Below are 25,233 nucleotides of genomic sequence, written 5' to 3'. Positions count from 1 at the left end.
CCTTTCCCCTGCAATTTCTTGGTTCTCTGCGTTGAAGGGCATGTGGTCATTTCTCCTTTTGATGACTTTTCTTGCTTTTTACCTTTCTTCCCTTTCTACCTAAATGTTAAGAACATTTCCTCCACACTACTGCTATTCTAGATTATGAGAGGACTTCATAAATATTCGTGGAAAATGGAATTAAGTGGTAAGCTTATTTTAGTGCAAAAAATTGTTGAAGTTCATGAATAATTTTTTCAGAGTATGCATTTCCACGAACTTTTTGAAGACGCTGCGTGTATGTCTGTCACTAGCTAAATGGATCAACACATTCTCCCAGCCAGATAACTTGGGTCCTTTTGGGGTTCTCCAGGTCATGTGAATCTATTTAAACGTGACACAGGCAGATCTGTATATCTTTTGTTCCTTGTGTAGACTTGGTTTATACGTGGTGGCCGCTGAAAGGCCAGAGAAGAGACAGCTGTTGGACATTTAGACTGGCAGTTTTAGCAGCACAATTTGGTCTAATAGCTTTGATATGCTAAACTTGCTAGCTCCTCCAAGTGTACCTTCTTGATTTTGCATCGCAACATTGAATCCCTAAGGAACCAGGATAGAAATTTTAGATGCAAAAGAAACGCAAAACCGGTGGAACCCTTCTTTTAAAATCATCTCCACAGATTCATTTTGCGAAGTGCAAGGGCTTCACCATCCTGGCACACTAGAGACCTTTTCCACAAGGAGAAGCCAGGAATACCGAGCAGGTTCTACGGAGCGAAAACAGGTGATGTCATAGCACAGGGCTGTGCGGGCACCGCCAGGGCCGGCTGCGGAGCTGCGGCTCCAGGGAGCGCGGCGATGCAAGGTGTCCGTGGGCCGCGAGGACACCGGCGAGGACGCGGCACCAATCAGCTTCTTGCTCTGCGCCAGCCTTTGTTCTCCGCTGGGGAGCAGGTTCCCGCGGCCCTCGTCGCCCACCCGCGTCCGACCCACACGCGCGCCGCCCACCGCTGCGGAGACCGCCAGCACGGGTCGGCTCGGCACAGCCGGCCCGCAGAGCTTTGCGCAGTGACTGGCCGCTGCCCCGCGACGCGGACGCCGAGCCCCTGACTCACCATCTTTTTGAGCTCTGGGAGAGGCAGGTCCAGAGCAATGGTTTTAAATGGCAGTTTGCTCTCTGAGCCTGCCTTCCCAGGCAGGGCTCTGAGCTCTCTCCGCACGAATCGGACGGGGCAGGCCTGTAGGGGTGACGAGCCTGACCTCACTCTCGCTAGCCCTTTCGTGACGGACAAGCCGAGGAACGTCCACGGCTGCGAGGGGGGCGAGAGGGAAATGCTGCAACACAAACGCTCGACCGATTGCTTAAATATACCTCAGATTTCTTTACCCACACCCCTTACCCCACTCCCAAATCTCTGGACTTTCTCACAGAGCTCGCAAGCTCAGTGATGCATAAAGTTCTTCGAGATCCTAAAGGCAAAGCGCTACCCCATTGCCTTCTTTACAGCCAAGCTTGGATTTTGGCTGACAGGAAGCCTAGCCCCTACCCCGGTGGAAAATAACGTTTTAGCTCCCCCTTTCCTCCTCAAGAGATCACGAAATGTTTAGCTCAGTCTTGGTCCCTCTAGCGAGCTCTAGCTCCCAGCAATTTATCTCACTCCGCTTTCCACAGCGCCAGGGACCCAGACGAGGAGGAGTGGCTTACGGCGGGGGCGGCGCTAGTCTTCCAGGTTCATTTGCATACGACACACCCCCTTCCTCTTATTGGTGGAACAGCGCACACTGTATTCCCTCCCACCCCGCTACCCAACTAACCCGCCATCTCCCTTCGGTTCCGAGCCTCGGAGATAAACTTAACTTGCCCGGAGATTCAAGGCGTCCTCGGCCTTTACGATTGGTCGGCGCGGCGCCCAACCGGGATCTAAAAGCTCATTGGCTGTGTGCTAGCGACCCGGGGGCGTGGCCGGAGCTGTCCGATTGGCGGGAGGGGGCGGTCCCGGAGCGTGGAGGTGGTGAAGGTGGTGGGGCGGCGGGGGCGGGGCCGCACTGAGGAGCTGCGGCGGCGGCGGCGGCGGCGGCGGCGGCAGCAGCGGCAGCGGTGGCGGCTGCTCGTCCTAGCCTGGCGGGGGCGGGGGTCTGGAGGATGGGGGCGGGTGGAACAACGGGCCGGTGAGGAGCAGCCGCCGCCGTGTCAGCCGTCGCTCGGGCAGCCGCCGCAGTGGTCGCCGCGGGCAGCGCCGCGCTCTCGCTGGCCGTCGCCTTCCATCCCGACATCCCGCCGGGAGGAGGCTGAGGCGGCGAGGCACGGCCGGCGACGGCGGCGAGCCGGTCCGGCCCCGCAGCGGCGCGGCCGACGGCGGTGACAGTGCACCCGACCCGCCGCCCACCCTCGCCCTAGCCTTCGACGCCGGCGGCCACGATGAACCGGAGCGGCGGCAGCCCGTCGGCCGCCGCCAACTACCTGCTCTGCACCAACTGCCGGAAAGTGCTGCGGAAGGTACGGGCCGGGCCCGGGGTCCTGCCCCGAGGGGCTCTTCCTGCCGGCCGGAGCTCGCGCCGCGGGGCCCCGGGGGCGCGCGGGGGCCGAGGCTGCGGGGTCTGCCCTGGCACTGCCCGGGACCCGGAGACGAAAAAGGGGGCGTGGGTTTCGGGCCGCTGCTGTTTTTCATCTCTGTTGGAACAGACGCCAGTCTCGAGGGCTGTTTTTTTTTTTTTTTTCTTATTTCTTTTCTCTTTATCTTTTTTCATTCGTGTGTGTGTGTGTGTGTGTGTGTGTGTCCGCGCGCACGCGCGCGCCTACCTTCGGTCTGTTTTCCAGCCCGCCTCCCTACCTTGCTTCCCCGGTCACTGGGAGGGAGGCACTGGTCGATCCTCCTCCCTGGGCCGTTTGGCTGTCGATGGAGGTCCGTGTGAAATCGGAGCAGCCTGGGCTGGGCTGGAGGAACCTGGCTCCGTCGTGGCTGTGGCTGACTCTCGGGGTGTTGTTTGTTCGGTTGCTTTGCCTAGCCCAGCAGCCCCCTTTCCATGTTCTTCCGATGGTCCTCCTGTGTCTGTAGTTCACTCGTGAAAAGAACCAGTAAAGCATCTTGAACTTAATGCCCCGTGGGAGATGCTTTTCGACCTTACCGGCTCCTCGGCTGGGGGAGGAGGAGGGGTGGATGTGGTTTTCCCTGCCTAGCACCCCCTCCCCAGGCTACATCCGGACGCACCGCCAGCTTATTGCTTCCCAGATTGAGGATAGAAAGTTTAGTATTGTTTAGCTTACTTGGCTTGCTCTCTCGGGGATGGGGGGGGGGTGTGCGTGGGGGCGGGGGTGTGTGAAAAAATGTCTCTTTAGATCCAGAAGAGTTTTTAATCAGATTTTAACAGCCGCCCCTGAGTAATGCTGTCAGATTATTCTTCTCCGAGCTCTTATTTTTACATTTCATTGAGTGGAAACATCAGGTGAGGTGCTTCTGTTTGTCCAGTTCAAATGAATTAAAATTGCTGAGCTGTGCAAATGCATGGGGACTGAGAGACTGAGATGAATGCGGTACCAGTTTTAGTCGATTTCCCTAAACACGGTTCTCTTCAGGATTGTTCTTTACATGTTAAAAAGGAAAAGAAAGAAAGCTCATAAGTAAGCAAGCTCAAATATTTGCGCTCTTTGTCCAAAAACTGTTTTTCTTCCTCTGTGGGTCAGGCCAAGTGCCAATCAAAGTTGTTTTTCAAGCCTCTTTTCCCTGCAGTAGAGCTGCTGCTTTTTTTTTTTTCCTATTTTATTTGTGAGCATGAGGAAAGTGGAGGGATTGCAGATTTGAAGTTAATCAAACAGCTAAAAATGCCTTAAATTGTGTTTATTGGAGATGTTTCTCTTGAAACAGATTTTTATTAAATGTGCATGTTGAATATGTGCAGTTATTTTTTTCCATAAACTCCGGGATCAAATTACAGTTGATACTTGCTCCGCTCATTGTAGGGCAGGCAGCTTGTGAGAAATGTAATGGATCAGAAGTGCAGATCAGCTTAGTTGAATGTTAACTCTTTCACTGCAGGGCCAGATGTCATCTGAATTATCTTTTAAAAAAATTATTATTTCCTAACTTTAACAGTGGTATGTTATGTCTTTGATATGAAAAAAATGTGTGTTTGAGATATGTTTGATTGAACTCAAGCCTGGCTAAAAGGGCAGCAAGTTATGTTTTTTAATTGAATAAGAATAAAGAATATTATATTGACTGATAAATTTTTAAATGATTCTGGAAATTTGTTAGGCTAATAAAGTATTTGGAGGTGATATTAGGTCAGAGTGTTTCATTTTTCTTTTGAGAATGCTGTGGCTGTGGATTCATGATACTTTGTTAGCATTTGAAACATCTTTTTATCTTTCTCTTAGCTTTTAAGAAACTATTTCCGTTTACCCAAGAAGAAAGATAATGTTTCTCTTGAAACATTTCTAGCCAGTATTCAAAGATGTGGAAAATGAGTATTCACATTTTCATATTTTATAATTACTTTGCACATCTCTGCCAATATTCCAGTTTTAAGTAACTCCAAGGTATTTAATATTGATTCATGCAGTAGCATGAAATAACTTTACATGAAAATAGGATTGTTTGAGCCAGTTATGACATGACTTGGCAACATTTGAAGCTTTTTAAGAGTACCATTCTCAAATGCTCTTTAAAGAAATTAGTGTCTAGCATTTTGAATTCCTCATCATTCTAGAAATAGCATCTAAGATTTTATTTCTAATACAGACATGTTTTTCTTTTTGATAGAAATCATATTTTAACACTAAGTGAAAGTCATCTACCTCCAAGTGTTGTTCTTTGAATTTACCTTATATTTTCTATTTAATGAAGACCCCTTTAATAAGCAAGTTAGTCATACATAGCATTTTGAATTTTAGTTCAGTGTAGTTCATAGTGGAAGAGTGAAGTGCATTGCATTCGGTGTGAATTACTGTTTACTGCTGTAACCCTTGCTAGTGATCATGAAGGGTCACCTTTGCATGGGGCAGAAATCCTTTTTCTTTCTGTGCCTAAACTTATTGCAAGATGTTGGATGTTGGAGAAACTTTAAAAGGAACTAAATTCACCTTCACATGGAATAATTTGGTTTAGTCCAGGTTCTGAATGTGAAATTGTATATTGTATGAAAATCACATTTATTCTGAGTGCTTTACAATTTTAATCCAGTGTCTTCCAAAAGGAAGAGACTGCTTAAAATATCGAATGTACCTAATTTGGTAACTGTAGGCCAGTGAAAAGAATAGAGAGGCAAACACTATACAGAAACAAATGGATACACCAAACTATCCTGAAATTCATAGCTCCTTAGTCTAACTTGCTCTGTTGTAAATTAGGTAGTTAAATAAAGTTCTTATTAAAAAAATAAAATGTTTCTATTTGCTTTGTAAAATTCATGAGTTTTGAAGTGTAATATATTTTACTTGAAATCCTAGTGACAACTAGATGAACATGATCCTTTAATTTCAAAAGTGGCATGGCAGACTTAAGGGAGGTAGGTAATTGTCAGCTATTCATCTTCTTGTAAATATAAGTGGCGTATTACATGTGCTTTGTGTATTGAGCAAATGTTTAGGTAATTCTATGATATATTTTTGTATACTTGTTGCATTTTCTTTCTTATATAGTCACACATTTTGAGGACTTTTTAAAGGGTTTGTAGGTAACAATAACTTAAAGTGGAAAACATTAAACTACATGAGCCTCATTTTTAATAGTCAAAATTGTCAGATAATAGCAATTTTATATGGTTCAACCCAAATAGAATGTATTTACTTTGTGGATTAGAAGCTATTTGCTGCCTTTATTTATCAGGTTTCTTTGTTACATATTTTTGATTGTCAAAGGCAATATTTATTTTATTTTTCTTGTATATGACCTAAACAGAGCTCAAAGTGAATTTATGGACAATAAACCTTTAAGCAAAGGGTTTCAACTGCTTTCTGTGGAACCCTAATATGCTTCAAGATTTGAAGATGCTTGAGTTGGATTAAGTTTTTAAGTATGTTTTAAATTATTGTTAAAATTGAGATTTAGGGGCCTGGCGTTGTGGCACAGTGGGTTAAACCACCCTGACATCCTTTGTGAGTGCCAGTTGGAGTTCCAGCTGCCCTGTTTCCAATCCAGCTCCCTGCTAATGCACTTGGGAAAGGTGCTTAGGTCCTGCAACCCATGTGGGAGACCCAGATGGAGTTCCAGCCTTCTGGCTTTTTCTGGCCCAACCCCAGCACTGCAGCCCTTTGTGGGGTGAACCAGTTGATGGAAGAATTCTCTCTCTCTCTTTCTCTGTCTCTGTAATTCTGACTTTTAAATAAATAAATCTTTTTAAAAATACAATTAATCTAAAAACATGTTATACATAATCTTAACACATTGGAGTTTAGAGGTTACCAGTTATCTTTTGCTACAAAATATTCTTTTTTTTAAGTTTCTTTTTTTTTAAATTTTAATTTTTTGCCAGGCAGAGTTAGACAGTGAGAGAGACAGAGAGAAAGGTCTTCCTTCCATTGGTTCACCCCCCAAGTGGCCGCCGCGGCTGGCACTCAGCACCAATCCGAAGCCAGGAGCCAGGAGCTTCCTCCTGGTCTCCCATGCGGGTGCAGGGCCCAAGCACCTGGGCCATCCTCCACTGCCTTCCCGGGCCACAGCAAAGAGCTGGACTGGAAGAGGAGCAACCGGGACAGAATCCGGCGCCCCTACCAGGACTACAACCCCGGGGTGCTGGCACCGTAGGCGGAGGATTAGCCTAGTGAGCCAGGGCGCTGGCCTACAAAATTATTCTTTACAGGGCTTGAATTACAAGTTATTCTGCTATCTTTGTATACTTGTAGTTTTTTGTTTGTATGTCATTGATGAGAGTGTCCTTGATTATGAAAGCACTGGGCTTTTTAAAATTCTTTTCTGTACATATCTGCTTATGTTACATTTTTACTTGCAAGAACACAGACTTATTTATTTGGAAGGCAGAATAACAGAGAGAGAGTGAGAGAGAAAGAGATCCATCTTCCATCCACTGGCTGATTCCCCAAATGCCTCAACAGCCAGAGCTACCCCAGGCCAAAGTCTGCCCTAGGCCAAATGGCCTGACCTAGCCCACATGGGTGGCAAGAACCCAAGCATGTATCTAAGCTGTCATTTGCTGCCTCTCAGGCATATGAGCGGGAAGCTGGATCAGAAGCATAGAGATGTGCCTGTCCCAAGTGGTGGCTTAACTCACTGCCCTACAACAAACTCATTGTTATCAGTAATAGTTACTTGATAGTTAAAATATGTACTAAAAATGTTCCTTGTATATTTATATACCTCATATTTTAGATTCAGTATACGATTTAATTTGTAAAGGGAATTCTGCTGCTTCCCCTGATTCCCCACCACTGAGTAAGTAGAGAGGCTGGTACTCACACAGTGATACTGGAAACTACAAGATATGCTTACAGTTAGGTCTTTGGTAAGTCTTTTAATCTGGGGCAAATTACATGACTTCCTTTAAGCATAGTTTTCTCTGTGAAATGTAAATCGTTTTCACCTGCCTTACTCGTTGCTGCATAGCACGAGAAATAACCTGCGTTAAACTATTTTGTAAACCATGAAGTCTGGCCATAAATGAGAGAAAAAGTCAGGCCTGTATATTTTCCTGTTTTCTAGAATACCTTAGTTCTTTGTTAAGGGAATATATTTCAATACATACTGAATATTTTGCTTAATATTCAATTTTCTGTCCTGTTTAATGATTGACTGTAAAATAGAGAAATGAAAGCTAAAGAGTATATGCTTTTATGTTAGAATGATATTTTTGCATATTTTTATTTCCATATTCTTTTTGTATTCTTTCCCCTTTCCATTACCCTCTCACTTGTGCTAATACAGTGCATTGCTTCTGGATCTTCAAATAATCAAAGAAACTTGCCCTGTAACACTTCAGCAGATAATAGAAATATGGTATTTGGCTTAAAAAGGGTAAAAGTTAAAGATGATTGCACTTAACAAGGTGGGAGTAAATCTAGGCTAAAACAAAGGATTTTTAATTTTTAGTTCAGGAAAATAGTTATGGGAATAAAAGTCTTTTAATCTTTTCTCCCTATCTTTTAATCTTTTTCATTTTCTCCACTAAGGGATTGGGTTTTAGTAACTTAAATTTCTATTGATATCCATTTTTTTTTAAAGATTTATTTATTTATTTGAGAGGTAGAGTTACAGAGGGAGAGAGAGAGAAAGGTCTTCCATCTACCAATTCACTCCCCAAATGGCCTCCATGGCCAGAGCTGAGCCAATCCAAAGTCAGGAGCCAGGAGCTTTTTCCAGGTCTCCCACGCCGGTACAAGGGCCCAAGTACCTGGGCCATTTTCCACTGCTTTCCCAGGCCATAAGCAGAGAGCTGGATTGGAAGAGGAGCAGCCAGGACTTGAACCAGTGCCTATATGGGATGCCGGCGCCACAGGTGGAAGCTTAGTCTTCTATGCCATAGCACTGGTCCCTTCCATAATTTTTAGAGTACTTTTGTATTAGCTCAGTTATTCTCACAAACAGAAGCTTTTAGTGACATGGTTTCTGTCATACGACCAGTAAAAAGTCCATTTAATTCTTAATACTGCCTCTATAATAAACTGTATTCTAATTGTTCCCCCACAGCATTGAGGCTGCTGCCAGGGAGTATCTATCTAGCTTAACATCCGTGGAATGCTCTTGTGTACCTAAATTTCTCTAGGTACTGTTGATTGCAAGTATGAAAATTAGCTACTCTTTGACACATTATTACAGATTGACTGGACAGACTGACTGAGGAGGAGAGGAATAACGTGGCTACTTCTATTATCTAATGATTGATCAATTCCTTAATAAGATAAAGCAGTAGTTTGGGCTGGTGCTGTGGCACAGCGGGTCAACGCCCGGGCTAGAGGCACCAGCATCCCATATGGGCGCCAATTTGAGACCCAGCTGCTCCACTTCCAATCCAGCTCTCTGATAGAAAGACTACTGCCTGGGAAAGCAGTAGAAGATAAATAAATCTTAAAAAAAAAAAAAAAAAAAAGCAGTAGTTCTCAGAGTATGTTCCTTAGCCCCTTGTGAATGTCCAAGGTCCTCTCAGAGGTTGCAAGATATCAAAACTATGTTCATAATTATACCAGGAGTTTATTTGGCTTTTTCTTTTTCTTTTCTTTTCTTTTTTCTTTTTTTTTTTTTTTTAAGAATTTATTTCTTTGAAAGGCAGAGTTACAGAGAGTGGGTCAGATAGAGAGAGAGAGAGATCTTTCATCTACTGGTTCACTCCCAAATGGCCTCAACAGCCGCATGTGGGCCAGGCGGAAACCAGAAGTCAGGAACTTCATCCGGGTCTTCCCCATGGGGGCAGGGATCCAAGGACTTGGAGCATCTTTTACTGCATTCCTAAGCACATTATCAGGGAGCTGTATTGGAAGCAGAGCAGCCAGGGCTCTAACTGGTACCCATATGGGATGCCGGCATTGCAGGTGGAAGCTGGACCTACTATGCCACAGTGCCAGCCCATTTTTCTTTTTTCATGGCAAGCAAAAGCACTGGGGGAGGAGGGGTGAAACTGCTCTGGGCTCCTAGTATAAATTGAGGCATTACACCAAAAAGTATGACTACTTTTTTCAGTTCACCACTGAACTCTCAATACTGGGGCAAGGGGCAGAGATATGCCAATTTTATTTAAGAGTGTCTTGAAGAAACAATAAAACTCTAAATTTTGTTAACCCTTGACCCTCCAGTACCCATTTTTTTTAACCTGCATGACAAAAAGGGGAATGTATAAAGCACTTCTGCGCAGCAGATGGTTGTCTCAAGGGGAGTGCTTATGTAGTATCTTTACTTGTGAGTGGAGCTAACCCCTTTCATGTAATCCCATTTTACTTGAAACACCTTTTAGGTAAACTTTGGTAGTCAGACTTGTGTATTTGATAATTATTTTCTTTAAAATAAATAATGTGACCATGAAAATTCAAGGAAAATAACTGACATATCTGTTGCCAGGGATTAAATTCAATCTTTCAAGGAAAAATTTGACCTTTGGAAAATGCAGAAGCTTCCCAATTCTTAAAGGCTCTCCCAGAACTGGTATAGTGGCACAGCAGGTAAAATCTTGGCTGCTTTGCTTCTGATCCAGCTCCTTAGTGATATGTTTGAGAAAGCAGTAGAAGATGGCTCAAGTGCTTAAGGTCCTGGCAAGCCATGTAGGAGACCAGGATGTCAAGATGATGTTCCTAGCTCCTGGCTTCAGTCTGGCTCAACCCTGGCTATTGTGGCCATCAGGGAAATGAACCAGAGGATGGAAGATCTCTCTCTGTCATGTCTTTTCTCTGTGACACTCTGCCTTAGAAACAAATAAACAAAAATTCTTAAAAGCTCTTCCATTGAGATCAAGAGGGATGGATGTGATTTTTTTTATATTGTATCACAAAGTATATCATCATTTAGAAGATCTGCATTATCTGTTGATCAATATTTTCCAAATGTCCAATGCATAAAGATGTTAGCCCTCAGGGCCTTTCTTTCCTTTTTGGCTGAGAACCAGACAATTAGAATACAATGAAGATAATTTTTGAATTAGGTCATTGTTACTATTATTGACAATGAATATTATGAATTTTCCTTGAGTTTTCAGTATCACTTTACTAATTTTTGAGATGTATTTATCAAAACCTATATGGTTAAAAGATCCATTCAAAATTTAAGGTAGACTAGGCCGGCGCCGTGGCTTAACAGGCTAATCCTCCGCCTTGTGGCGCCGGCACACCAGGTTCTAGTCCCGGTTGGGGTGCCGGATTCTATCCCGGTTGCCCCTCTTCCAGGCCAGCTCTCTGCTATGGCCCGGGAAGGCAGTGGAGGATGGCCCAAGTGCTTGGGCCCTGCACCCGCATGGGAGACCAGGAGAAGCACCTGGCTCCTGGCTTTGGATCAGCGCGATGCGCTGGCCGCAGCGGCCATTGGAGGGTGAACCAACGGCAAAAAGGAAGACCTTTCTCTCTGTCTCTCTCTCTCACTTGTCCACTCTGCCTGTCAAAAAAAAAAAAAAATTAAGGTAGACTAATAGATTTTCATAAAATATAGCAAGTTAAGTTCAATGATGTGGTTTCAGATTCCATGTTGGAACTAGCCTTTAAGAAACCATATCTGAGGGCTGACACTGTGGCATAGCGGGTAAAGCTGCCTGCAGGGCCGGTATCTCATATGGGTGCCAGTTTGAGTCCCAACTGCTCCACTTCCGATCCAGCTCTCTGCTATGGCCTGGGAAAGCAGTAGAAGATGGCCCAAGTCCTTGGGCCTCTGCATACCCATTGGAGGCCAGGAAGAAGCTCTTAGCTCCTGTCTTTGGATTGGCTCAGCTCTGGCCATTGCAGCCAACTGGGGAGTGAACCAGCGGATGGAAGACCTCTCTCTCTGCCTCTCCTTGTCCTTTTGTGTAACTCTCACTTTCAAATAAATAAATAAATCCAAAACACACGCCTACACACATACACAAAAGAAAGTATATTTGTTGGAGTTTGATTGTTGTATCAAAGAATGATATTCACAATTATCTCATTTTCCAATCACAAAGTCTGTCCTAATCTGGATTTTCCTCGCATATTTCAGTCAAAACATATCACAGCAGATCAAATGTAGTAAATTTCTAGCTATTTTGTATTGTGTAGACATTAAAGAGGTTTGCAAAAATGTCAGTGTCACTCTTCTCCCTTCTTTTGCTTTGGAAAATAAAGTTATTCTCATCAAAAATATGATTTATATTTATGTGTAGATTTCAAATGAATTAAACGTTTAGACTTTTCTCACTTTTAATTTTTAATAATACAGTACATATTGACACACAAGAAAAAGCTCTTTGGGGCTCTCAATATTTTTTGAGTCTGAATGAATTCCAAGATGAAAACATTTAAGAATTCCTAAGCCATAGTAGCTGACATCAGTGTATGGTGCATGTAAATGTAATTCTGTGGGGAAACTAAGCTAATGCGATGGACAGGAAGTGTGGATGTCAACCCAGTCACCTTTGTCCTGTGTTGGGTCACTTGCAGACACTGCCTAGCATTTTTGCAGTGACATCCCAGAAGCTTCTCTATTGCCACAGTGAGATGAACCTTCTCCAAGTTTTGTGGGCAACCTTTTCCTTGTAGAAACAAGGGAGAGGGGAAACCCTTTTGCTTTAAAGAAATACTCTCCTTAGTACTATGCTATAGCTCAAGAATGATCAGATTCAAACATTGTATCCATTATTGTTTACTTGATTATGATTCTTGATTGAAAGAAAGATGGTGAGTAGCAAGATTGCCTTTTTTGAAAGCTGAGAAGTATGGGAGAAGCAGCAGCAGAAGAGACAAGAATCAGAAGAAAGACAAGCATCCATGTAGAATGCTGATAATAAGCATTGTTACAACAGAGGAAAGCAAAACTATGACTATAGATAGGAGATAGGATAGCTGTGATAGTACTTAGTGAATTCCTAAATACTGCAATCCTCAAAGGTACAGGTGAATTTCCATTTTGCAGGGTGAAGATAGTATAACATACTGACCATAAAAGCTTTGGCAGCCAAAAACTTTGTGTAATTCAGTGTGGTCTTGCAGGCACAAATATAAAACTAATTCACTCTTAGCTCTGGTGAGACCTAAAGATGACAACCAATATCTGACCTATTCCCTAGTTATCACTGTGCTGACAGTGGTGATAGGAGAGGAAGTGGAATTAGTTTTTCATTACTACAGCAAAATACCTGAGGCAGGCTACTTGTAAAGAAAAGAGATGTTTCTTAAGCTTACAGTTTTGAGGGCATAATAGCATGGAAATGGCATCAGCACAATTCTCACGAGGGCCCTCTCAGGTCCATCATGTGGGAGCATGTGTGGAGCAAGTGCAATGCAGGAAGCCGGAGACTGGGTGGGACCAAGCTGAGGCTTTTATAACTGCTCTCATGGGAACCACCTCAATCTTTTCCATGGGCAGAGCCCTCAGTGACCTAAAGGTTTCCCAGTAGCTCCCACCTCTTAAAGGTCCATATCATGTCACAATGCCACCTCCCTGGGAACCAAGTCTCCAACACATGAACCCGTGGGAAATACTCAGACCATATTCAAACCACAGACATTACCAAGCCAAAATGTTTGATTATGTACCCCTTTATGCATATCTTTTAATTACTTTCAACCTATAAGCGTTTGCAATACAGTCTAATCTGTCAGAGTCTAAATATACAATTAATATGTCAAATTCCTACTTGTATTTCAAAGGTGTTCCTCAAAGCTTTTCCATAAAGCCTTTCCTAATCTCAACTCTTTTCCTTCTCCCTCTATGTTTTGAACCTCTGTGCTATCCAATTATATTGAATTTATTGCACTTAACATACTGAATTATGGTTAGCAAGTTACATATGAAAATATTTGAAAATTTTTTATAAAATGATATTAAAAGATTATTTAGGTGCAAAAAATGAAATCAATGCACAAATTTTTTTATTACACATTTCTACAAGCTTTTTGAAGATCCTCTATGGATTTCGAAATTTTGTTACACAAAAAATTCTTATCTTTTAATTCAATTTTAGGAATTTTTGAAGTAAGCTGATATATCTTTCTCTTACTGAGTTGCCTCTTATTTTGGATCTGGTTCATGGAGACTTTATTTTTAGCAAAATGGAATTTTGATTTAAAGACATTTGCTTATAAATATTGGGTGTATCTTATATTGGATGTAATGTAATATAGCTAATACAATGGGGACTTTTTTCATTTCCTGAAATTTTTCTGGCACATCTGTTTTACACAAACCTTTTTTGATTGTCTTTATAAGGAACTCTTTCAGAAGTACAGTAGCAAAGATTATTTGAGAGAGAAAAAAAGTGCACTGGCTCTTGGGTGTTTTTGTATGTTTTGGTTTCATTTTAAAACATTTTATCATCTTTGTTGCCATGAGAATGTTTCAGTTAGATAGTATACCAGTTTTTGAGGGCAGCTCTGATAAGCAACATAAATATCTACCAAGAGAGAATCAGAGCATTAGTCTTAGCTGCTGTTCTTTCTCCAAAATGTGATGTGACTATTGCTTTTTTTTTTTTTTTTACTTTTGACAGGCAGAGTTAGACAGTGAGAGAGAGAGAGAGAGAGAGAGACAGAGAGAAAGGTCTTCCTTCCATTGGTTCACCCCCCAAATGGCTGCTATGGCTGGCACGCTGCGCCGATCCGAAGCCAGGAGCCAGGTGCTTCCTCCTGCAGGGTCCAAGCACTTGGGCCATCCTCCACTGCCTTCCCATGCCACAGCAGAGAGCTGGACTGGAAGAGGAGCAACCGGGACAGAATCAGCACCCCAACTGGGACTAGAACCCGGGGTGCGGGCGCTGCAGGCGGAGGATTAGCCAAGTGAGCTGTGGCGCCCGGCCGTGACTATTGCTTTAATATTGGCACATGCCCCACCTCTTGGAATCTGCTTCTTACTATTGTAATGCATTTAAGGGCGTACCTTCAAACTTCCAAGATTCTCTACAAGACCATCTCCTAAGATTTCATTTTGACTTTAGAGTTCTGGTCATGCCCATCTCCTCTACTTCCCCATATGCCCTTTATTTTGGATGTCTCCCAAGCCAGCTGAGATGCCCCTGGCCAGCAGACATTCCCTTGGTGACTGTAAAACAAAATCGACATAGACATAGAATTAATCTCTACCCACTAAGTAGCCTCTACTTTTTAGATACACCCAGAAGGAACTCATCTGAATATTGCCCAGGGTATTGACAAACTCCAAAGGGACACCATCAATATTATGGATATGGATATTATGGGATATTTTAATCCTACCTAGATGCAGTGATAGGTTGAAATGCTTTGTATTTTCTATTCAATACTTTGATAAGCTATCAATCATTTATCTTTTGTATCCTTGAGAATATATTGAAATTATTATATAAGACAAAATACTACACGTTAACAACATTTAAGCACCATAGTGAAACTACAAAATTATTAAATTTTTTGAATGAAGAAAATAGGGCTCAGAGGACTTAAGTAACTTGCTAAAGGGTTATAGTACCAATAATTGGCAGACTCAAAATTTGAAACCAGTTTGAATTCCAGAGTGTGGCTGAGGTATAAACACTGCTTTGCCTTATATTGCACATATTTTTGAGCCTCGAGCCTCTTCCAGGTCTCCCATGTGGGTGCAGGGGCCCAAAGACTTGGACTATCTTCTACTGCTTTCCCAGGCCACAGCATAGAGCTGGATGAGAAGTGGAGCAGCTGGGACTAGAACCAGTGCCCATATGGGATGCTGGCACTGCAGGCAGTGGCTTTACCCTGCTACATCACAGTGCTGCCCCACACATATTTTTGTTTATGCAGAGGAAGACTCTTGTGAGATGTAAAATTGATGAAGTTTAATAGCATTTGGTGATTCAAGAGATCAATAGAAATGATTTTAAATTCAGGTGTGTTTTAATTTTTCACTAGAAATGCAAAATGCATCATGAGATTAAATCAATTGAGAAACAAGTTTGCTTTTGAACAGTTTTAACCTGTCTGGTATATTCTTTTTTCTTTGTAAATCCCCAGCTATGTGACCAGTCTTTCCTAATCTCAAGATATCTTTTTCCTAACTTCATCCACACACTTTTCCCTCTTTGTCCTGCCAACCACGACAAAGTTAAACGACACTGAATCATTCAATGCTGCTGTAGTGTCTTTGACAAAAGACAATGTCTAGAAACATTTTGAATCAAAGTATTGTGTCCCTTGAATATAGCCTCTAAGAAGTGTTCTCACTTTTTGGTCACTTTTTTATAACAATTTTTTTATGAAAAGAATTCATGTGACTGCTCATTTCTACCATTTATGAACAACTTTTGACATTTTTTGACTTTGTGTGTTAAGGCAAAAATATAGTTCAATGAAGCAAAGAAACCTTAGGACTGGTATCCTTCCCCTGGCCTTTCTCTACCTATATCCCATATGATACTCTATCTGCACAAGTTTCCAATGTTACAAGGCTTTGTGTCTTAGAGATTTATGGGGAGATATGGGTCTGCTACCTGTAAATTAGAACTCTGTGAGTTTACCATCGAAGTACAGTAAAATGTGGTTAAGTTCCAGAGTACTATTAATATTACAGAGATATGCAATGGGCATTTGCTGATTAGTCTTGAAACCTACCCATGAGGTATAACATTATTTCCAGAAGAAAAATATATCCCAAGATCTAAGTAACTGCTTTATTGGAGACTGTTTTTCCTAACTTACTCACTTAACATAAAAAAGAGTAATGGTTCTGGCAAAAAAAAAAAAAATGAAAACTTTTATTTTATTAAAACTTGTTTGTATATAACTTCAAATTAGTGAATTATCAGTTGTCATGTGTAACACCTATTTGTGTTGTAGTTCTATTGCTTTAATGGATTATGACCTATATAGTTAATTATCTGATGTAGTTAATTTTTATATTTTGTGGTTGTTGAAAGTAAGGTTCTAATATTTTTTTAGGTAAAGTACATTGTTGAACACCCACAATTAACATGAACTGTAAATATTTGATTATACAAGGGACCCATTTAGTATCTGGTGTGCTTACAAATGAGAGAAAATATATGTTCAGGTAAATAGAAATGTGAAAACCATCTTTGTTTTTGGTAAAACTGTATGGATTCTTATTTTAGTATTGGCAGGGTTTGATGTCCAATACTATCACCTTTTACTGGCATTCACATTTTTTTGGCAAGAAATGTTAGAGATTATTAATATTTTAAGTGACTCAATACTATATGAATATCTTCCATTTATTTATGTATTCAACAAACATTAAGTACTCCTACCTGTTAGGCATAAACAAAAAATCAAATAAGAACATTGGGGATTTTAACCTAAGCAATATTATGATTTGCAAGCATGCTCTGGGTTTCACAAATGTCTTCAAGATTTTGCTCCCTACTTGACAGGCAGTTTTGCAAGCTTTCTGTAATGGATTAGATAATCATTATTTTAGGCTTACAAATCATACATAACAAACATAATAGTTTTTTATGGTAAATAATTATAGTATTGAACTAATTGTCTTATTCTGTTAAAATTTCAATTCCATACCTACATTCTTCAACTGTCATTAACATAATGGGGCTCAAGAAATCTGTCAAATAATAAATGAACCATACACATACTCCAGAGCTGATGAGAGTAGTATCTGATGGAAGGGTAAATATTAGTGTTGTGTGAGGAAGATAATTCAGCAGAAACAAAACCCCTCTTCTAGTGAGAGGACATGTTCACTGTCAGTAATTTAAACATGGAAAATCAAGTTATTCATGATACTTTTATGGGGATGATTTTTAAATGCACACTGAATGTGGATATCAATATATGACACCATTTTTCTGGGTTGTATATTCATAAAGGCATCAGCATATGGTATGTTTTGTGATTGAACTCTAATGCTAACCCAGATCAGTGACCCAGCCAGTACAATGTGGAGGATTCAAGCTCCACACAGTGAAAATTTCCACTACAGTAAGGATTGACAGCTATTGCATTTTAGTAATGCATGTTTCAAATTAGTTCTCATAGGGAGTCTTTTGACCAACACTCCTTGTGATGATGTATTGCATATTGTTATGATTATGTATAGGTGAATTAAATGCACATAATCTATATATTGATATGGAAGATCTTGTTTTATGTTGTGAAAGAGTCAATAATGTATCTGGTTTTAAGAAATAAATTCCCATCTTGTGTAAGCAGTCATTATGGAAAATATTTTACTTTTAATTGGTGTTAAAAGTAAGTACACCCCATCTATGTGTTTTTATCTTTTTTCCTTTACTAATTAGGTCTAAAACTATTGCAGAGTTCCTGTTTGTCACAATGAAAAATGGCAAGAGTTGATAATTAATGAGTACCTCCATAATCACTTCATTCAATTTTAGATATTTATAGAAACAGCTGAATTTTTAAAAATAAAATACTGGAAAGTAATGAGGATCAGTGTGTGTTACTGGGTACTGGGTATTCCATCTTTTCTTTTAGAGGGCTACTAAATTTGAAACAATTGTGGCAGTGTACATTTAGAAATCTCATAAACCACTGCGTTACCAGTCATAAAAAGTAGTGATGTCATAAAAACGAAATGACTTTTCCTCTAGAACTCCTAACTTGTCCATCACTTTTTCAGTGACAGATGTGTGTTTCACAATCATAAAGGAGAGGAGTGTATTGTTATTATTTAGACACTTCCTTCTGTTCTACCTTAATAGTCATTTTAATGCATTTTAGTGTTTATGGATAACTATTTGACAGAAGCAGTAGAGCACTTGAAAACTAAAAATGTGCAGTGCTGATTATTATAGATTAATCAATTCAAGGTAAAAGACTTTAAAAGGAAGATATAAGTCAGTGGAAAAGCTGGATTGAATTCACAGAAACTTGGTACATACATGATGCATTCTTGGTTTATAGTTGTTTCTAAGAAAAATTTATATTCAAATATGAAGTTCCTCTTCTCTATTTTATAGTAGGTATTTGTTTTTCAAGGCCAGTTGGATTCACAGGAGCAGAAGCTACTTACAACTCATCAGGAGTTTATTTTTCTGAATGTCATTATAACTCAGAGCAACTATCCAACCACTAGATAGCAATTTTTACGAATTACTTTGGTCTTGATCGAATTAATATCCTTTCCAAGTCACTATTATTGACTACACCCAACTCACTCCAGATTGAAGCTTTTTTTTTTTTTTTTTAATTTACAATCATTCATTTTGGGGAAGCTTGAAGTATTGAATAATAATTCTGTAGGCTAATAAGTGTGTTTAGTATCTGGGACAATGATTCTGAAGTGTGGTTCTGGAACCAGCAACATCAGCATCACCTGGGTGTTTATGAGATTCTTGGGCTGCAACCCAAGGTTGCTGAATCAGGAGTTCAGGAGGTGGACACAACCATCAGTATTTTAACAAATTTTCCAGGTGATTCTGATGCACTCTAGAATTGAGACACAGTGATTTAAGATTATTAGCCAAATGCTTTTACAAATGGAAATTGCTTCCATCCATTTAATTTTTAAAATACTTGAAAACAGTGGTAAAGAGAGGAAATGTTTTTCAAATTTATCCATATTCAAACCCTATTCTTTATAGATGATAGCGACAGTGTCAGCTCTAGAACCAGGAAGATGACTTTCATCAATTTTAAAAATATATATTTGAAACCTGCAGATACAATGTGCTCTTACTTTAAGAAAAATGTCTTATTTTATTGTTGCTAGCTTAGGGAAAATAAAGAATTGGGTTTGGGGAAACTGACTAAAATGACTGAAAATATCTCTTGGAATTGCTTGCCTACATAAGGATAAGTGTTTTATAGTGCTAACATTGGTAGACTCTGGTGGGTCTTTCCATCTTAGATTATTTCAATTTCAAGAAAAATTGATATTTTAACCTTTAATGGAAAAAAAAACTTTATTTTTAATCAAAAGAGGGATGGCAACATTTATCCTAGAGACTGATTTAGAACTGATGCATTTTTTAGTTTTTTTCTATGGTGTTTAAACATGTATATAAATTATGGATGTTCTTTTTCACCTGTGTTAGCTTAGTCTTCAGTTATATATTTTTGCAGTGTCAATAAGTCGCATAAAGAAGCTTGCAAATTAAACAAACCTAAAATAAACCCCTCAAACCTAAAACAATGTATTTAACCTGTACTGATCTTACTCTGCAAAAACAATGGACTATATTAAATTGTGTCCCCCCCTTTCCGAATTCCTGTATGTATTGGTTGCCCCAGAAGCATCTGTGGTTATTTAATTCCTAACCATGGAGAGTGATGCTTTTCTATTGACCATTTTCTATCCTTCTGTGAGGAAAGGACTAATATAGTACCTTAAATAGAACTGTTTCCATGGCAATGGACAGTCAGCTTTTGACTTTGAGTCTCATAAAAAAGGAAATTTAAAAAAGCATTTTCATGGTCTAAAATAGAAGTATGGCAAGAGTAAGGTATGAGAATACTTCCTGTCAGTTGTTGCATGACTGATTAAGCTAGCAGAATATCTCTTTGTACATAGCACTTTTTGTCTGAGTATTTCAAAATACTGCATAACTCATCCTGATTAATGAGTGATAATTATTATCTTCAGATTGATAGAAAGCTCACATATAAGCATATAATTCTGTGTTTAAATAGAATTGTCTCTGGAACACTGGAAGCAATGACAGGTTTAAAAATAGCTTTATTAGGGCCAGCGCCACGGCTCACTAGGCTAATCCTCCGCCTGTGATGCAGGCACCCCGGGTTCTAGTCCCGGTCGGGGCGCCGGTTCTGTCCCAGTTGCTCCTCTTCCAGTCCAGCTCTCTGCTGTGGCCCAAGTGCTTGGGACCTGCACCCGCATGGGAGACCAGGAGGAAGCACCTGGCTCCTGGCTTCGGCCGGCCATAGCGGCCATTTGTGGGGTGAACCAACGGAAGGAAGACCTTTCTCCCTGTCTTTCTCACTGTCTAACTCTGCCTGTCAAAAAAAAAAAAAAAAAAAAAAGCTTTATGTGCTTTGCCCTTTATTGATTCCTGCAATATGGAGTCTCCAGATTGCTTAGTTCTATATAAGAATTCCAGTGGCAACCTCCCTCCCTTGTTCCCTCTTGAATCTACATCCACTTAGGAAAAAGAGTCTTTTAATCTAGCTACTGAGCCACTAAGCGTTGTTGAGGGTGCTTGTATTAGAAACTAAAGAATAAGACCACAATATCACCTGTGACATTCATTTGTCCTTCTTTAGTTGTTTCCTTCTGTCCTTGCTATCTCAGTATAGGGTGTTTTCCCTTCTGAATCAGCTCTCATCTGTAAAGTATCATCAGTAAATGTGCACTACTCAGAGGTTACTTGTTAATGAGAAAATTGGTTAAACAAATTATGTAACATAAATACAATAAAATACTGGATAATTCTTAGGATATAGATGTGCGTATAGAAGCACACAGATGTTTATAATAGATTATTGAGTGTAAAAGGCTTAGATAGAAAAGGAATAAAATATTTATTTATTTGAAAGGCAGAGTTACAGAGAGAGACAAGGAGAGAGGAAGATCTTCCATCTGCTGGTTCACTCTCCAAATGGCCATGACGACTGGCTGGACCAAGCCAAAGTCAGGAGCTTCTTCCAGGTCTCCCATGTGAGTGCAGGGACCCAAGTCCTTGGGCTATATTCTGTTGCTTTCCCCCGTACATTAGCAGGGAGCTGGGTTGGAAGTGGAACAGCCAGGACTCAAACCAGTACCCATAAGGGATGAGAGCACTGCAGTCCAGGGCAGAACATGTATTTTTTTTTTTTAATAAAGCAACTTAAGTTTACAGTTATTCAGTTAATATGTAAATTCTAGGATTTTCTTAAGATGAAAAAGATATATGGGTTATGATCTGGGTATTAGAGTGCTTACTTTGTGGTTGGAGACAAAGGAAGTTTTTGTTTGTTAAAGATTTATTTATTTATTTGAAAGGCAGAATTATGGGTGGGCAGGGAGTAGGGAGAGTATCTTTCATCCCCTGGTTCACTCCTCAAGTGGCTGCCATGACCAGGACTGGACCGTTGTGAAGCCAGGAGCCAGGAGCTTTATCCAAGTCTCCAGACGTGTAGCTGGGAACTGGTGGGAAAGTGGAGCAAATGGCTGTGCTCATTTGGGATGTCAGCATCGCAGGCAAGCAGTGTAACCCACTGCACCAGAATGCTGGCCCCTAGAAATGAGTTTCTAAAAAAACTGTAAAGAGGTAACAATGGAAGCCATATACTTTTTTGGCTTTTTATAACCAATTTTTCATAGGCTATTATTTTTCTTCAACAATTATGAAGACATAGATACAATTTTAATCACCCAAATACTTTACTATGTGGAAAATAAAGGTGTTTAAATATTAAATACTTGTTCTTATTTTCAAGGGCAAAGGAATATAGTTTGGGTGATTTTTTAAAATCTGAATTTTAATTATTAAAAATTAAATATGTAATGTTATAAATAGCATTATAGATTGTAGTTATTTTATAAAAGTGTTTCATAAATGGTATTTATTTTCCACTTTTAATGGTTTAGCTGTCTGCTAAACAAGATATTTAATTAACGGTCTTTTGGGACCTAATTAAGTTTTCTTTTTTTTTCTTTTTTCTTTTTTTTTTTTTTTTTTGACAGGCAGAGTGGATAGTGAGAGAGAGAGAGACAGAGAGAAAGGTCTTCCTTTTGCCGTTGGTTCACCCTCCAATGGCCGCTGCGGCCGGCGCATCGTGCTGATCCGAAGCCAGGAGCCAGGCACTTCTCCCGGTCTCCCATGCGGGTGTAGGGCCCAAGGACTTGGGCCATCCTCCACTGCACTCCCGGGCCATAGCAGAGAGCTGGCCTGGAAGAGGGGCAACCGGGATAGAATCCGGCGCCCCAACTAGGACTAGAACCCGGTGTGCCGGCGCTGCAAGGTGGAGGATTAGCCTGTTAAGCCACGGCGCTGGCCCCTAATTAAGTTTTCTAAAACCAGTCTATTCTATAAGTCTTTTAAAAAACCTATTAGACAGTGTTTAAATATTTTGACTAGTTACATTGTACTTTATGAACTCAATTATTATACAGTTTTAATCTTAGCAAAAATGTAGTAGATGAAATCACATAATTTTTTTTAAAGATTTATTTTATTTATTTGAAAGAGTTTCAGAGAGAGAGAGGTCTTCCATCTGCTGGTTCATTCCCCAAATGTCTGCAATGGCTGGAGCTGAGAAGATCCGAAGCCAGGAGTCAGGAGCTTCTTCTGGGTCTCCTGCATGGGTGCAGGGGCCCAATGACTTGGGTCATCCTCCACTGCCTTCCCAGCTGCATTAGCAGGGAGCTGGATCAGAAGTGGAGCAGCTAGGACATAAACCAGCACCTATATGAGATGCTAGCGCTGCAGGCCAGGGCTTTAACCCACTGCACCACAGTGCCAGCCACAATATCACACAATTTTAAAAGCCTCACAGGTATTTTCTCATTAAACATTCTTTTTTTAAAAAAGAAAAAAGTTTTAACCCTCCGCCTTGCGGCGCCGGCACACCGGGTTCTAGTCCCGGTCAGGGCACCGATCCTGTCCCGGTTGCCCCTCTTCCAGGCCAGCTCTCTGCTGTGGCCAGGGAGTGCAGTGGAGGATGGCCCAAGTCCTTGGGCCCTGCACCCCATGGGAGACCAGGAGAAGCACCTGGCTCCTGCCATCGGAACAGCGCGGTGCGCCGGCCGCAGCGCGCTACCGCGGCGGCCATTGGAGGGTGAACCAACGGCAAAAGGAAGACCTTTCTCTCTGTCTCTCTCTCTCACTGTCCACTCTGCCTGTCAAAAAAAAAAAGTTAAAAAAAAAAAAAAAGAAAAAAAGAAAAAAGTTTTATTTATTTATTTGAAAGGCAGAGTTACAGAGCAAGAGAAGGAGAGACTGAGAGAGCTTCAGTTTACTGGTTTACCCCCGAAATGGTCGCAACCACTGGGGCTGGGCCAGGCTGAACCCTAGAGCCCAGAACTTCTTCCAGGTCTCCCACATGGATACAGGGGCCCAAGAACTTGGGCTGTCTTCCACTGCTTTTCCAGGCACATAAGCAGGAGCTGGATCAGAAGTGGAGCAGCCAGGACTTGAACTGGCACCTAGATGGGATGCTGGCACTGCAGGCCATGGCTTAATTCACCGTGCCACAGCACGAGCCCTGGCCCCTTATGTACCAGTCTTAATGCCGGTTTTGATAAGCTCCTATTCAGTCCTTTGGTGAGGAAAGAATTTCCAACCTTGGGTAATGGGAGTGGCTGAACATACAACGAACATTGGACAGATTGATAGCAGTTTATTAGCGACACATGGAGTACAAGGGAAGAAGATGCTGCATACCACATCTGGCCATGTGGAAACCGCACTCAGGAACAGAGTGAGCAAAGGGACAGTGGAAGTCAGGCTTTGTAGAAGCGTGAAGGTGTGGGGATACTTGGTTTCTACAGAAAGCTACCATCGGTTTGTTTGAATAATTGTGTGTGCTGGCAGTAAAAGCCTGCACTTAGGAATAAGCAGGAACTCCCCTGGTCCATTTGACAGAGAAGGTTGTTTGGTCAGGCACCTTATCCGCATGAGCAGAGTCAGGAAGAGAGCTTGTAGTTAGACATTGTGAGGTCTTTCTGATTCTAGCAAACCTCAAAGCAGCACATAATGTTGAGCCTTACTTTTAGGGTCTATACTGCATTACTCAGTGTGGTATGTAGTATTATCATCCCCATTTTATAAACAAGGATATCAGATACACAAGCTAGCTTATTTAAAACTGTAACAGATGGAGTGAGCATTTGGCACAGTGGTGAAGATGCCACGTGAGTGCCTCCATGCCATATTGAAGTGCCCAGTTTGAGTTCTGGTTCTACTTCAGATGTGCTTCCTGCTAATTCACACCCTAGGAGGCAGTGGTGATGGTCCAAGTACTAGGGTCCCTGCAACCATGTGGGAGACCTGGATTGAGTTCCTAGCTCCAAGCTTTGCTTTGGCCCATCCTTGGCTGTTTTAGGCATGTTAGGAGCGAACCTCTGGATGGAAGAACTCTCTCTTTTCAAATAAAATGAAAATAAGCAAATTAAAAATGAAACTATGACAGCCACTTTCTCAGCTGTTTTCTTCTGTGTTTGCTTTCCTTCAACTCAGAAAGAAACTAGCTATACATAAACAAAAAGGAAGCATATAGAGATTCAATGTTTTATCCTCATTTCTATCTCAGAGAGAGAAATGGACTATCTTAGATTTTTTTAATTGTCATTTGCCAGGGAGTTTTCATCAAAATGCCCTGATGATTTTATTTCATTTCATTGATAAGACTACAAACTCTAACATAGGTAAATACATTTGCGTTTTTTGACAGAGAGCTGATAAAAAAAAAAAACTGTCTAAGATTTATTTATTTATTTGAAAGAGTTACACAGAGAGAGAAAGAAAGGCAGAGAGAGAGAGTTCTTCCATCTGCTGGTTCATTCCCCAATTGGCCGCAATGGCCAGAGCTATGCAGATCCAAAGCCAGGAGCCAGGAGTTTCTTCTGGGTCTCCCACACAAGGTGAAGGGGCTCAAGAACTTGGACCATCATTCACTGCTTTCCCAGGCCATAGCAGAGAGCTGGATCTGAAGTGGAGCAGCCAGTACCAGCAGCAGCGCCCATATGGGATGCCGGCACTGTAGTTGGTGGCTTTACCCCGCTATGCCAGAGCACTGGCCTAGACATAGTTTTATTACGAGTGGTGAAATTC

At 41.3% G+C, this 25,233-nt stretch overlaps 1 protein-coding gene across 2 annotated transcripts in view; it reads left to right on the top strand.

Annotated features, from left to right (window-relative positions):
- The first annotated feature begins 2,347 nt into the window (after positions 1-2,347).
- Positions 2,348-25,233, top strand: part of SESN3 (sestrin 3) — an 84,327-nt gene continuing 61,441 nt past the window's right edge. Inside the window, exons 1-2 of one of the 2 annotated variants that reach the window (XM_062196899.1) lie at positions 2,395-2,476; positions 5,426-5,484. In XM_062196899.1, the coding sequence (XP_062052883.1) occupies positions 5,467-5,484 (18 nt within the window). In that variant the 5' untranslated portion in view covers positions 2,395-2,476; positions 5,426-5,466. Of the gene's footprint in view, positions 2,477-5,425; positions 5,485-25,233 lie in introns of both variants that reach the window. The other variant, XM_062196898.1, reaches the window with a different exon arrangement.

This window comes from Lepus europaeus, chromosome 7 (genome assembly GCF_033115175.1).
Source record: "Lepus europaeus isolate LE1 chromosome 7, mLepTim1.pri, whole genome shotgun sequence".
Classification (NCBI taxonomy): domain Eukaryota; kingdom Metazoa; phylum Chordata; class Mammalia; order Lagomorpha; family Leporidae; genus Lepus; species Lepus europaeus.
This window is presented reverse-complemented; position numbering and strand designations above follow the sequence as displayed.